General features: G+C 41.5%; 1 protein-coding gene across 1 annotated transcript in view; it reads left to right on the forward strand.

Moving 5' to 3' along the window:
• Window positions 1-1,471: 1,471 nt before the first annotated feature.
• Window positions 1,472-14,431, forward strand: part of POLE2 (DNA polymerase epsilon 2, accessory subunit) — a 20,130-nt gene continuing 7,170 nt past the window's right edge. Inside the window, exons 1-11 of the mRNA XM_009289909.1 lie at window positions 1,472-1,488; window positions 2,007-2,107; window positions 4,456-4,531; window positions 5,973-6,050; window positions 7,284-7,377; window positions 9,391-9,465; window positions 10,655-10,738; window positions 11,304-11,360; window positions 11,759-11,807; window positions 12,829-12,901; window positions 13,489-13,661. Of these exons, the coding sequence (XP_009288184.1) occupies window positions 1,472-1,488; window positions 2,007-2,107; window positions 4,456-4,531; window positions 5,973-6,050; window positions 7,284-7,377; window positions 9,391-9,465; window positions 10,655-10,738; window positions 11,304-11,360; window positions 11,759-11,807; window positions 12,829-12,901; window positions 13,489-13,661 (877 nt within the window). The remainder of the gene's footprint in view (window positions 1,489-2,006; window positions 2,108-4,455; window positions 4,532-5,972; window positions 6,051-7,283; window positions 7,378-9,390; window positions 9,466-10,654; window positions 10,739-11,303; window positions 11,361-11,758; window positions 11,808-12,828; window positions 12,902-13,488; window positions 13,662-14,431) is intronic.

Consider the following 14,431-nt stretch of genomic DNA (forward strand, 5'->3'; position numbering starts at 1 on the left):
GGGGGTCTTCTCATACTTTCCCTCAAGGCCACTTCCCGCTTTCGGGGCGCGCCCCAGGGTCTCGCGTTGTGGGATTTGGTCAGGGACGGGCCCGCACCCCCCCGCATCGCCTTCTCGGGGATGTGGTAACGCCTTTCCCTCCTCTTCCTCGCCCCCGCACTGAGAGGCCTTCGGGGTCTCTCCTCCGAAGCCCTGTTGTTTCGCCTGTCGTGCTGCTGTGGGCCTCTTCCATCCGTCTCCACCCGTGACCCGACCCACTGCAGCGCCTGCCGCGGGTTTAGGTAGCGCCAAAAGCCGCCCTTGGTCGCCCCTTGGTACCCTCCCCGATGGTGGTGCTGGATGTTTTGTTGGGGTTTTTTTTGTCTGCCGCTGCCTCTGACAACTCTGGGCTCTCTTTCCTGAGTTGCACTTGGCAGTTCTGTGTTCACCATTTCTTACTAGAGGAAGAAATGGCATTTCCAAAGGTACATAATAACGTGTATTAGAGATCGCAAGGTCAAAGAAAAGTGATTTCTGCTTGCAGTGGGAGGTGTCATGATTTATAAGAGTGCCTGGGGCTCCGTTGCTCATATTTTTCCTTTCAAGATCATGCGTTAATATTAGTTCCATTTTGTTTCTGGTGTGGATGGGATGTGATTATTTTGGACAATGTCCTGGCAATTTCATTAGTGAGAAGTCCAAGTTCAGAGCTCCCAACTCCCACAGTTAAATGAACTGAGACATTTTGAAGGTCAGGCTGTTAACCAAAATGCCAGTTTTGATTGGCCGACATATGACATTAATAATAAAGTTGTTATCTTTAACTGCAAGACTGCAGTGCAAGGAAGAAGTGGATTTCTAATTCTCATATTATTTAGCATTAAAATAACTCCAATCTCAGAGATACTGATAAACTGGAGCGGGTCCTGCAGAGGGCTGTTAAGGTGGTCATGGGCTGGAGCTCGTGGTGTGTAAGGGAAGCAGGAAGAGCTGGGTTTGCTCAGTCTGCAGAAAAGAGGGTAAAGATGATCCAACTGCCTAATGGGGACTTAACGAGAAGGAGCCAACGGGGACTTAGCGAGAAGGAGCCAATGCACAGAGAAGGGGTGAGAGGCAGCAAGCACAGATTGTGACAGAAGAAATCCCACTTGTCCAGTTCTAGTCACCTTGGTTCAAGAGAGCCATTAAAAAAATGGAGAGGGTCTAGCGGAAGACCACCAAGATGATTAGACTTGATGTGGAAAAAATGCAAAGGATTTGGGTTTATTCAGCCTCAGGAAGGGAAGGCTCGGGAGGATCTAATCCCAATCTTCCTAAAAGGTGGTTATAGAGAAGACAGAGGTACTTTCTTAGGGATGCACAGTGACAGGGCAAGAGGCAATGGGCACAAGCTTAAAATAAAATCTTCGCTGTCAGAACAATTAAACTTTGGAGTAGGTTGACTAGAGAGTGATGGGATCTCCCTCACTGGAAATACTCAAGACTTGGCTCGATGGGGCCCTGGATGGCGTAATCTAAGTCCCTGGTTTCAGTAGGAGGTTGGACCCAATGGTCTCCAGAGGTCCCTTCTAATGTGGACTTTCCTGTAATCCTATGAAAAAGTTGTTCACAAGGGGAGTAGTTAAGCACCAGGACAGGGCCAAGAGAGGCTGTGAGATCTCCATCCTTGGAGATGTTCACAATTTGACTGAACAGTGCTGTGAGCAATGTGACTGGCCTATTAGAGCAGAAAGCTGGACCAGGAGACCTTAGAGGTCCCTTCTGACATGTGTCTTTCTATGATTGCATGAAGATGAGGTTCTCTGTACCTGCTTCTTGATTGAACATCTATCCTCGATGTTTTCAATCCTGATGATTTTTTTTCTTTGACTTAAACTAGTGCAGTATTAGGCAGTACTAATTATTTCTACTTTTTTAATCACAAGCCGTTTAGTGATTATGTGCACATCTGCCAAAATTGGTATAGTTTATATACACTGTATTGAATATTAATTCCTTTTTGAGCTGACTTTCTTCATTGGAATTAGGGATGCTCTAAAGTATCTTACCGAAGCTCTTCAGTCCATCGATGAAGTAGAACTTGACGATGTAATTGAAAATGTCATTGATGCCGTAGAAAAACAGCCTTGTAAGTAAACAATTTCTTTTTCTTAAGCTTGCTAAGTTTACCTTGCGCTCACAATGTTAGTTAGACAAAGACAGAGTTACTGGCGGCGTATGCACTAAGGTGTCATTCTAGTCTACTGGGTTGATAAAGATAAATGTATTTGTTGACATTTTGTTTTGTTAAATGCTGAAGTTTGTAATGTCAGCAAAAGATAGTATAATTTTGCCATTTAAAAAGTTGGCAGCCTGGTACCTCCTGACTTTTCCAAGAGTAGTGAAATTTTTCCATGCCAGTTACTAAAAGCACCTAGCTGAGTTTGTGTGGACATCTTTGCGTCTGAAACTATAATTTTAAATCTTAAAATAAACCAAAGAAGTAATGAGAAATGAATTAACTTGTTATTCAGTAGTCCAGGTCCGGGAAAGGGTTAGGGTTGTTGGCAGCTATAATCTGAGGAGCCTAGCCGTGACTGCAGGAAAGAAACAGTTGCATTCCTTCATTCAGAGATCACTGCCCTCGCATCCAAGTGGAGTGGGAGATGCAAGTGCACCAGTATAATGGTCCAGCATATTAACTTAAACCAGCTGTGGATGGAATTTAGCCATCACCTGGATGTTCTCTGAAGCGGCAAGGCAGATGCTGATGTTCTGTTATGCCAACCTGATCTCGTGATAGTAACATTGGGCAGAAGGTGCTGATAACAGTTGGGGCACTGTAGCAGTGGAGAAGCTGTACCTGCTTGGCATGTGAAAGTACATCAAATTCCATGAATTACTGGGTCCAAAAGTGCAATCCAGAAAACTCCTGGAAAATCCCATAAAAACATGTGACACTCAAAGAGCTGAGCTTTTCCTGGTAAAGTTCTCGCGACCCATTTGGTTCTGAGCATGCCTGAAACTCCATGATCTTGGCAGGGAGTATTTTGTCTGGGGACTACCTCCTGCTTAATTGGGACACTATGTCCTGAGGTACACAGATCCAGTGTCACTGCTCCTAAGCGCCATGAAAGGCATGGGGTAGTAGCTCAAAATACACCTGACACAATCTGACAGCACAAAACATAGGAGTTGTATCACCTTTAGTTAAAGAATGTGACTGATGGAGGTGGCACTGATGCCTGACATATATGTGTGTTTACTGATCAGAGCTCATGAGAACTAGGAAACGGGCTCAATTCCAGTTTTTGGCCGAGGAGATTCAAATCCATATAAATGTGATCTAAAATAAATACTAGGCCTTAGATGAGTTCAGGAAACCTTCCCAGCCTATCCTATTTAAACTGAATTAAATCAAAGGTGGGCACATGCTTGCTTTGTAGTTTTACTAGAGCACAGACTACAGAAGTTACGGCTTTATGTTCTTACTCTAGCCATGGGATAACAGATCATAGCTGATCAAACAGGGAGTAAAAGCAGTTTGAAGAACTGGTCCTCATCTAGCATAAAGCCTGCTGGTGCAAATTAACACATCCACATTTTGAACAAATTTGAGTCTGTACAAGAAGCCACTGTAGTACATGCCGTCAGTGTACTCGCCAACACCGGTCTTTGTCCCGGGCGGAATTTTGTGCTGTAAATTCCCATATTGTCCAGCTAACGCCCGTGAGTTGTTTGAGGTTAGGGGTAGAGATGCAATTCAGACATGCTGGTCTCTTCTGTGATTCCTGCTAGCTCTCTTTGTGCCCCTTTTGCTCTGCTATTCATCACTGTCTTACAGGAGTTGTGATTTTACGTCCCCTGCCCTGAATAGGGAACTCAGGGGCAGGTTTTCAGGTACTGGTTTCTGTTCCAGGAGCCCAGCAGTTAGGCTTGGAAATGCTGACCAAGTCCTTTTGTGAATCTGCATTGATTGGTCTTCCCTTTAAATTCAGCAAAACATCAGTGTTCAGAAATATTTTTTAATTTCAATTATCAGTTTAAATCCATGAAGACAACAATGTGCCTATCTCCAGAATTGTGTTAAACTGTTTGAATACTTATTTATAACAGCAATCTGTGTGATAATGTTCTGGAACAAAATTAACCTCCAGAATGTGAAAGCTCAGATCTAACACATTTGTAGTATATTTGGCAGCTTTGCATAAACTATAATTGTCTTGTTCTCCATGTTTAGTGAATTAATGGTGGGCACAGTATGTGTGTGGGTTATTTTTTCACTAGAGACGTAGCCTTCTGGTAAGAATATTAAGTGATCCATTTGTAAAGAGAAAACAGCGCGTGTCATTAGCTTACTGAAAATATGCTTATTTGTTTAATATATTCCTCTGAGAAGACCGAACCATTTTTTGTAAAATATTTGAGACCTACTTACTTTCTTACTTACTACTTTCCATAGGCTGCAGTTTTAATCCTTTGAAATCTTCTTTTCAGTGTCATCTAATATGATTGAACAATCTACAGTGGAAGCAGCCGTCCAAGAATGTAGCCAGGCATCAGATGAAACTATGTACGGTGACAATTTTTTTTAATTTGAGGTTTATGGGAGTTGGTATGCATTGCTTTATTTCTTCTTGGGAAATAAATGTCAGGCATTTTCTGCAGTGCTACACATGCAGTAATTGCTTTGTGCTTTTGTCTTCCTGGTACTGCCTTTGAAGGTTAGTAATGTTCCTTCTTAGAAAATTTGTTCTCATGGATAGGCCTCCGGGGGATTCTAAATATAATGCTGACATTCTGGAATTAAAATGCTATGGTTATGTGTTACGTGCGATACAGGTTGAATATTAACCAATAAAATAAACCAATAGTTACAATGCAGAGAGAACTTGTTACTTCTGTTAATTTCTTTATTTCCTTTTTCTCTAGTTCAAAATTATCTAAGATTATTTTTGTGCCTTTCATAAGCTACTTCTTTTCTGAAAGCACTTGGAAAAGTTTTTCTCCATGGTGCTTGTTTCTGCTTTTTTGTATAGCAGGGCTGTTTTTTGAAAAGCGTGATTGATTTCACTCTCTGATAACAAAGTGGCAAGCAATTGCTTGAGTTTCTGAGAACTTTATTTGTGATTATGATGAATGTGTTTCCTTTAGTGTTTACATTGTGTATTGACATCGTAATGCAAAGCATGCAAATAAATGGTTTGCTAGGCATGTCAGTTAGATACTGTGATCCCACAGTTTCTCAGTATGAAGCAAATTTGTTTTATACTTTTCTCCTTGTCGTTGGAACCTTTATGATGCAGATGGTTTGAGTGTGACTTTTCTTTGTGTCGCTTTATATACTTAATGTATTTTTTGCTCCAGAAGTGAAGAGAAATCTGTATGCACAGATTCCTAGTACAGAGTCCTGAAGGGAAAAGCTCTACAGATCACAGGGCCCACCTGTACAACTCTCTTGAATTATGTTGCAGAAAGCTTGAAGGCAAAGTTTTGTAAGAAATGAACTCTGAAGCCTAAGACATCAGTGTCTGACAGGCAGTGATGGTTGTCCTGTGCTTGTAAGCCTTAGTGAAGGTTCACGGGATAATTTTATCTACTCTGATGAATTTGATCCACTTACAGTAAGAGGGAAGTGAGAGGCATCAGAAGAGAGAGCTGAACCAGTGAATATAATGGGATGTATCAACTCGGTTAATAGTCTGAAGAGTTGTGCGTGTCCATTGTTTAAACCTATTCACATTAACCATGCCAAGGCTGTTCTCCTATCAAAAAAGATAGCAGAGGATGGTAAGGGAAGGAGATGCACCCCTCTCTCATTTCAAAATGAACTTTGAAGAGTTTCCTTTTTTGAATTAGAAGATGCAGTAGTATCCAATAGGTAGAGTGATGCGGGAGGAATGGTGATAACGCAGCGTGATAGTGAATAAAATGAATATAATTTTATTCAACATGTTTTGTTACTGTTTGTTTCATCCACTTCAGATAATGTTGTAAATGTATTCTTATTTCAGAGAAAATGTTTTCAACATTATTGGAGCCTTTGATATTCCACGTTATATTTATAATTCAGAAAGAAAGAAGTTTCTACCGTAAGTCTTGCATATTTTAAGCTTCAACCACTTCTTGTTTTAAGAAAAAAGCCTCATTTCTATATGGTTGAAAGTCTGTTTTCTAATCTTTCCCTCTCGGGTCTGCTCATTTCAAGCCTGAGTGAGAAAGTGAGATGATTTTGTTTCTTAGTCTCTAAAGAGCTAGTCAGGCTCTATGATAAATGCTGGCTCATAAATAAATGTGCCATTGGGTTTTTCCTAGGCTGGTAGGATGAAACTGAAATGGGGACCTGTATCTCCTGTGGCAGTGTATTCTGTGCTGCCTATGAGGTTACTGGCTCTGAAACTTTGGTGGCTATCAGATAGTAAAATGTCCAACCATGTTTATGCCATCTAATGAATAAAAGAGACAGTAAGGCTAAGGACATATGTCACTAAATGTAGTTTGGTGTTTTTTTTTTTTCACATTTGGCTGTTTACTTTTTTTTAAAATAAATTTGGTCTGTCTGTTGCATGTATTTATTTCTTAGACTGTAGTTTGTAACTCCCTGAAGCCCTGGGGGATTTCTAACGAGAGCTACAAAAGCTAAAAAAGAAAAATTAGGAGCAACTGCTGATTCCAGCGGTTGGAGAAAGGAAGAAATAATTGGAGGAATTGGTTGTAAATATTTTGCTAGCTAAAGAATTTACCTTTAACAGCAAGCAGCCCAGACTGCTGAGCCAAAAAAAGGCCGTGCTTTTAAAAAGCTTGAAGTGATGTTAGCTGAGGAATGGGTAGTGGTGTACATTGTGAGGGGTTGCAGCGACCTCCATGTAATGTGCAATTCATATTCTAGCCTTGGTCCATGATTCTGCCAGTCCAGCAAAAGCAGTCCGTGTGTTTGCAGTAGGAGTTTAATTCCAGTGCCGCTTTCTAGCTTTCCAGGCTATTGGCAGCAGAGAACTCCACGAAGACAATCTGCTAAGCAAGAGGAAGAAAATACTCTTGTTCATGACCACTTAAAAGACTGCTTTTTTAAAAACTGATTCCTGCAGAGTCCCATTCAGGTGGAAAGATAAATCTCAAGGCCTGTGAGTTAGAGGGAAATTAAATGGATGTAGCCTTCAAAATGCAGTAACACAGGATCCCTAGCAGAAATCTTCCTCATTGAGTAAATAAATTATGCAGTAGTGTTATAGCTTTTGCAGCCTCCTACAACTTTTAGATCAATAGGTCATTTTTGTGTGTGGAATGTACCTTTTTTAATCTTGATTGTGTTAAACTTCTTGCAGTCTGTCAATGACCAACTTCCCTGTACCAAATTTATTTGGAACTGCCAGAGATAAGGCGGAGTTGTTTCGTGAACGCTACTGCATCTTACAACAGGTCAGAAAAAGTTTTGCTTTGTTTAACAAAATACACAAAATGTTGGTTTTGATATTCTTACATGTACAACAGTGCTTTGCGTTGAGGTGCTTTTGTGAAGTACAGTTTAAATAAAATCTGAATAAGAACAGGATCTGTACTAAGGTTTAGCAGTCTTCTCAACTGTCACCATACAGCATGATGGATTCGTGTGTTTCTGCATTTTAGCATCATGTTGTAAGAAGGGATTATGTTTTTTTACATGTGTCTTTCTCTTTTCCCTCCTGTAGTCTGGCTCTGTGCTATGTTTGATTATTATGTCATTGTATGTGGTGTTTATTGAGATAATACAAACCCGAAGCCCTGGGAAGCTCTCATTCAGGCTCTCCTTGAAGCATTGAAACTCGCTTCTGGTTTAGTTCATTTATTATTTTTCCAGTTTTCAAAATGCCCAGAGAGAGCCAGCCACCCCTTGCCACCTCTTGGTGGCACATGCATCTTGTCTTGTGTTGTGAGCAACTTCAGAACAGGATTCCCCAACATGACTTGCTCTGCACCACCGTGACAGTAGCTGCAGGTACTGACAGCAGCTGTAGGTAGTGGCTCTGGACCAGGCTGTGCACACAGCCAGAAAGAGTCAGTCTCTCAGCACTCGCTGTCTGATTATCCCTCAGAACAGGGTCACAACCCTGTTCTTTCCTTTCTTCCACTCACCCAGTAAGTTGGGATCCAGCCCCATGTCACCTGCCTGCTTACTGCGTGCTGTGCTCTGCCCTGCCTCTGTCGTGCAGCCCAGCGGGAGCAGTGATGGGATGGGGAGTGAGTTGCTGATCAGATGACTTGGTAGCTGTTTTTCGGGTGTCTGCACTAACTGCAGTGGACTGATCCACCGCACAGATCCCGCTCGGTGCTGGCAGGTACTGCACAAACCTAACTGCCCGTGCGCAACCCTGGCCTGAGGTGTGAGCAAAGTGCCTGGACACAGGCAGACAGTGAGCACGGCTTTTTGCCTGCGCTGCCCCACAGGCAGCCGGGAGGCACCCAGCTGCCTGCGTAAACTGCTTGTCCTTTGGACCGTGTGGCAGTTGCACGCACAGGGTCAGATACCCCAGAGCAGCAACAACTGTCTTATCAACCAGGGGATTTGCTGCCACTAGGAGTATGTGTACTGCAATTTGGGAACCTCTGCTCTGGAAGACCAGTTAACCATTAACTGAAGAAGCTTTAGTTCATACAAACAGTGATCAGGATTGGTGAAACCTGCTGGAATTGGCATACTCACACAAAACAGCAGCAGAAGGTTTCCATAGGGTATATCCTGAAGCCTCCTTTTCCTAGACTGTGTTGTGCTATTGCATCTCTTTGCCTGATGGTTTCACATAGACTCTCTGTTGTACAGGTTTTGTGTTTGGTTGTCATACATACTCCTTTCCGACCTCCAGAAAAGTGAAGGTTCAGGTCACTACGTGGGTGAGGGCTGCTGATAGGAATTACTGCGTGTGTTACATGGGCTGGTAGCGATGGGTTTCTTTCAAGGGGAGGCTTTCAGACTGCGTGAAAAACAGTGAAAGAGGCGGAAATTTCTACAATGTATTTTCTTCACGCTCTCTGCAGTTTATCTGTTAGTGTAGCTTGCTCCGGTTATTAAAAAAAAAAAAAAAATTGCTTACTTTTAATAGGCCCTGCCCTGAAGAGATAACCTGCTCTTTTCCACATAGTGAGCATTTAATACAGTTTACCTTCCCTTGCTCTCTCACCCCTTCCTTCCAGGTAGTCAGAAATAACTTCTTTTAAAAGCATTACAGGTGCTTTGCTGTTACTTTTTGGGCTTAGTTTTATTGTCCAGTATTATTGATCATCTATTTCTTAGAAGCAAATTCTTGTCAAAAGAACTGATTATGCTCGACAAATTAAACGTTGCTGGATAAAATAGAGAACTTTAAAAAGTATTTTGTATAGTGGTTGTAATGAACTGGCTTTTTGACAGTGCTCATTTGTTTTTAAACTGGATTACTTCAATTTTGGTTTCTGCAGAGGACTCACAGGCATGAGTTGTTTACTCCTTCAGCAGTTGCTGCTCATCCTGATGATAGTAGGAGCAAATTCCAGGTAAAAAATCTGGGGTTTTTTCTTGCAAAGGGAACTGTACTTGTGTTACACTTTAATGCAGTAATAGTTCTCCAGTGACATTTTAGTTTTACTTCCAATATGGGTAATCAGTGGAAATGAGTTATTTTCCATCATTTTTAGCCTATGTGTCAAAAATGCAGTTATTTGGCTCAGATCAGCATGATGACCAGCCACTCAAAAGCAGCTATGAAGTGCAAGAGAAAAGTGGCTTCCTGAGGTGGAAGGGCATTAGCTGGTCAGCTTATTACACTTTGCTTCCCACTGCTTGGGGATACTTTCCCTGCTGCTTTCTTTCATAAGCACTAAATTCACTAACCTACAATTCAGTAAGGTCATAACTTTAGTCTGTTCTGTTCCAATCTCAGCTTTCTCATATTAAATGGTCTCGCACGTATTTTTAAAAAAAGATGAACGTGTGTGTGTATCACTGGGTACCAAATAACAGCTCTTGCTTTGCTCAACTTTCCTGTTTCTCCCTGTTCAGAGCATGCCATCATGTAGAAAAAAGCAGCTGACCTTAGCTGAGTCGGGCCTGCATCTCCATCCAGGCTTTATAGGCATCTTTCTCCCTTGACTGCTTCCTATCCTCCCTTGTCAGCAGTAGCAAATGCATTGCTTATGCTGGTGTTGTGGGAGGATTCTCTCTCTTAACTGCAGCTTGACAGACCAAACTAAGTTTGTGCAGAAACCGCAGACAGCATGCTATGTGATGTCACCTGCATTACTCTGGAGTATTCTCTGTCATCCATCTCAGGTTCTTCGATTGAAGTAATTAGTGTTGCTGTATGGGTGCAGGCTGGCCCTGTGGTTCAGCTTGGATCATGCTGAGGATCCAATTACTACAACTGACATTCTTAGGCAAGAGCAGAAATTGCTCCTTGTTCTTTTCAGTTTTAATGCACTTGTAAGGAAAATAATTACAATAAATATTTACTTGCTAAGCAGTTCTTTATGCTAGCAGCCATTATTGGAAATATTTTCCTAAACTGTGCTACATTTGACATTCAGAAATGTGTCCCTGATTTTTGTAATGAGCCTGAATTCTCTCATAGCTCATTTGTGTATTTATGTAAACACGTGCTGTGTGGTGCTTTGCCTTGGTTGCTTAAGAATAGGTATATGGAGAGTTTGATTTAATTTTTATGTGATTTTTTGCCTTTGGTTACAGCTTAAAACAATAGAAACTCTATTGGGCAATGCAGCTAAAGTGGGAGAAGTGATTGTGCTTGGGATGATAACTCAGCTCAAGGAGGTAGGTTGCTTTTTATCGTGGAGTATCTAGGTCGCCATTCATTCAGTGTTATATTAGAAAATGAGAAGGCTTAAATATATCACCACTTTATCCTGTCATATAAGTCAGTGGCAGAACTCACATCAATGTCAGTGGCGCAAGATGCATTCCCTAAGAAGAGGCTTTTCCACAAGCAGCTGATGCTAGTGTGTGAGGGAAGATGTCTTTCTCTTCTCAATACAGAATTTTCTAACGCTTTATGTCAGCAACCAGAACCAGTTACATTTTCTAGGCATGCCCCTTCTTGAAATGCTGGAGCTTCCAATGACTGTGGTTGGACTTGCCATTGCATTGGACTGTGACTGGGGGTGTGTGTGCACCAGCAATCCAAACTGCAGCAGCTGAAAGGGAAGGTGCTAAGATACACTTACTATAAACTACGCTGTTTTCAGTTCTGTCAGTGTGTTCTAAGCTTACAATATTAAAACCGGCTAAATTATTTCTAAGTGCTGATTGATAGATGCTTTGATTGAAGCATTTATGTGTTTGGGTATATTTTGCTTTATTAATTAATCCTGTTTTTTAGGGGAAATTTTTCCTAGAAGACCCTACAGGAGTCGTCCAGCTAGACCTTAGTAAAGCAATATCCTTTTTCTGTGATGTAAGAGTTGAAGAGATTTCCTATAGACCTGGAGAATTTCAGATGGAATAATAAATCAATACTGACCATTAAAAATTACGCGTTGAGAATTGCAGCTCTGACTTTTTCCTTCTTTTCAAATCACTTGGTTGCTGCAGCTCAGGGCCCTTTCACAGAGACTGTTAGGACTAGGTTAGTATTCCTCCTAGCATGTGTTCCTGTTTGTGGGCTGTTGATGAGCTTACCTGCTCAGCTACCAGGTGATTGCCTAGCTCTTAAGGCAGCCTGTGAACTGTCAGTAGTGTCCAAATGTATCACACCACCTGGAAAGCAAACTTTGGCTAAAGAACTAGTTTAAGAGTCCTGATGTAAGAAAAATATATTTCTTAACCTTTCTGTACCAGTTCCACAGTGGTTTATATACTGAATCATGCTTTGTTTTGGCAGAAGGTAAAGCAGACTATTTTTTTTAGCTTGTAATAAATTACTCTGTTAATGGCTGTTGCTGCAGTTACATGTCTGCCAGATGTGGCTGAACAGACAAGTCTCATATTGATGAGGCTTGACCATAAGCTGAGTTTGTGACTGCGATTTTTGGCCATAAGCCTTTCCTGTTACTTCGTGGGCTCTGGAGGCAGAGAACGGAGCTCTGCGAAATTTGTGGTTTTCAGCGATGTCGGTGGGATGTGAGCATCTGTAGCAGCTTTGAGGATTGGCCTTAGTTAGCCTGGCTCCAACATGCTTGGAGGACGTATGACTAGATTAGGAAGACAGGCTAGAATAACCAAACAGTATGATTTAACAATCTGAAAATGCTGCTTTCTGTTGGCAAAGCTTTGGTCCTTCAGAGGCTTTGGTGAGTCTTCTCATTAAGACGATGCAAGGGCTTGCAGTTTTGAAGCCTTGGACATGTTTTAGCAAAATTACGGTCATTTCTGTTTGTAGGATATTACTCTGTGCAATATACGTAATCCCAGTCTATTTTCTAATAATGTATTTTATGTTTAAAATTTGTAAAATAAACTAAATAGAAGTCAAGACCAAGAATGATAGTGGGGACAAGTATCACCCTATTACTTCTGTCCCTCTAACAGGTGGGACAGTTCTCGAGAATGGGTGCCGTTTGATGGAGACTCTTCTGGGGCAGGGCTGGCAAAAATGATTCCTGTTTCCCTACATTCTTACTTGGTTGGGTTGAGAAGGTTGTTTATGTGGCTGTGCAGCAAATCCATTCAAAGAAGTGTCTGGGGTAAAAAAATAGTTGGGTTTCTTTCTCAGCCTTTTCTTCAGCCAGTTAGTTCCCTGGTCTGGTTCACCACTAAAAAGCACAGGGACTGGTGCTATCACAAGAGAGGGATTGATGGAGGCTGGGACTAGCTATGCAGCACAGCTGCCAACTGTCTGACTAATGTCTAGGACATGATGTTGTTAGAAAAGCTAAAGGTTATTTTGTTGTTCAAAAATCTCTTAGGTTGGTATGAAGATGAAGTTTTTCATGTGAATGCTTTTGGATTTCCGCCTACTGAGCCTTCTGCTACCACTAGGTATAAAACTGACTTTCAGCAGCCTCACTCCGTATTTTGTTATGGGTTTCTAAGTAAGCGCATTATTATTTTATAATTTCTGTGACATTAAAGTATGCTATTCTTCCCCCTCCCCAAATGCTTCAAAATAAATACAATTTTAAGGAAGCAATTCTGGGACTTGCTGGTCTACTTGGACTAGTACTAAAGCCTGTAGCGTTAGCAGAAAAACCCTTCCAAGGGCCGTTGGGTTCTGCATATAATAACAATTGGGATCTAAGCCCTTCTCAGTTGCAGAACTAGATAACTATTACGTGAGAGTAAGAAATTCCTTGTTGCTCAGGGAATGGATGGGGGGGAGAACCGAGGATAAATATTACCCTGAGATGATCTGTTAAATTATGGCAGGGCAGCGCCCCTGCTTTATATCCAGGTGACTGCCTTTTCTCTTCCTTGGTTTCTCTGTGAAGTACTAGATGATTATTGATGCCATCTGAGCTATCTATCATAATAATAATAATAATTAAAATGGCTTAAGTGAGTCATAATCAAAACTACTAACTATTTGGGAAGAAAACAGAACTAACTTGAATATTTTAATGATGTAGAGCCTTCTATGGGAATGTAAACTTCTTTGGAGGGCCTTCTTCAGCTTCAGTAAAGGCTTCTGCAAAACTAAAGCAGCTGGAGGATGAAAATGAAGATGCCATGTTTGTATTTCTTTCTGATGTATGGCTGGACCAAGCAGAAGTACTGGAAAAGCTTCACACAATGTTTTTGGGTAGGTGAGAACTGCTTTGACTCTGAGCCTTGTTTTAAAGAATTTTTACCATACTCCTTAGTCCTTAGCAGCATTTACGGGTGGAGCTGGCAAGTGCAGCAAGGCAGTCTGATGGCTAGCTAGTCCTTGATCCCCAGCTGTGTCCCCTCCTTGGCATGGGCTGGGAAGTCTGACCCCATGGTGAGCTAATTCAGGGAATAGCCCAGCAGAAAACTGATTGCCTTTGTTGGAGAATTACTTTTATGCTGGTGTAGCTTTGTGAACTCTTCATCGTGTGGTTGCTCACGTGAGCATCCCTGTCCAGGCAGGGGAAGCTGGACAGCGTACAACTGACAGCAAGACTGTCAGTTTTTTGGATCTTTTCTAGGATCTGCTAAGTGTTAGGCCAACTTTATTGCCAAAATGTGATCTAAATGTGCTCTTTTGTGAAATAGTGGTTTGGTTACCTTTTTTTCGGAAGTATACTTTTAAACGAAAAAGTTAGGCAACGATTTTCAAGAGTCTTGTTATTCGTGTATTGTGCATTTTTGATGAACTTCCATTTTGAGAAAGCTAGAATAAGCCCAACTGTTGCTTTTTTTTTTTTTTTTTTTTTGGGGTCCCCAATGTGCTCTTTTGTGAAATAGTGGTTTGGTTACCTTTTTTTCGGAAGTATACTTTTAAACGAAAAAGTTAGAGGCAACGATTCAAGAGTCTTGTTATTCGTGTATTGTGCATTTTTGATGAACTTCCATTTTGAGAAAGCTCTAATAAGCCCCCCTGTTGCTTTT

Source organism: Aptenodytes forsteri, unplaced genomic scaffold (assembly GCF_000699145.1).
Source record: "Aptenodytes forsteri isolate BGI_AS27 unplaced genomic scaffold, ASM69914v1 Scaffold76, whole genome shotgun sequence".
Classification (NCBI taxonomy): domain Eukaryota; kingdom Metazoa; phylum Chordata; class Aves; order Sphenisciformes; family Spheniscidae; genus Aptenodytes; species Aptenodytes forsteri.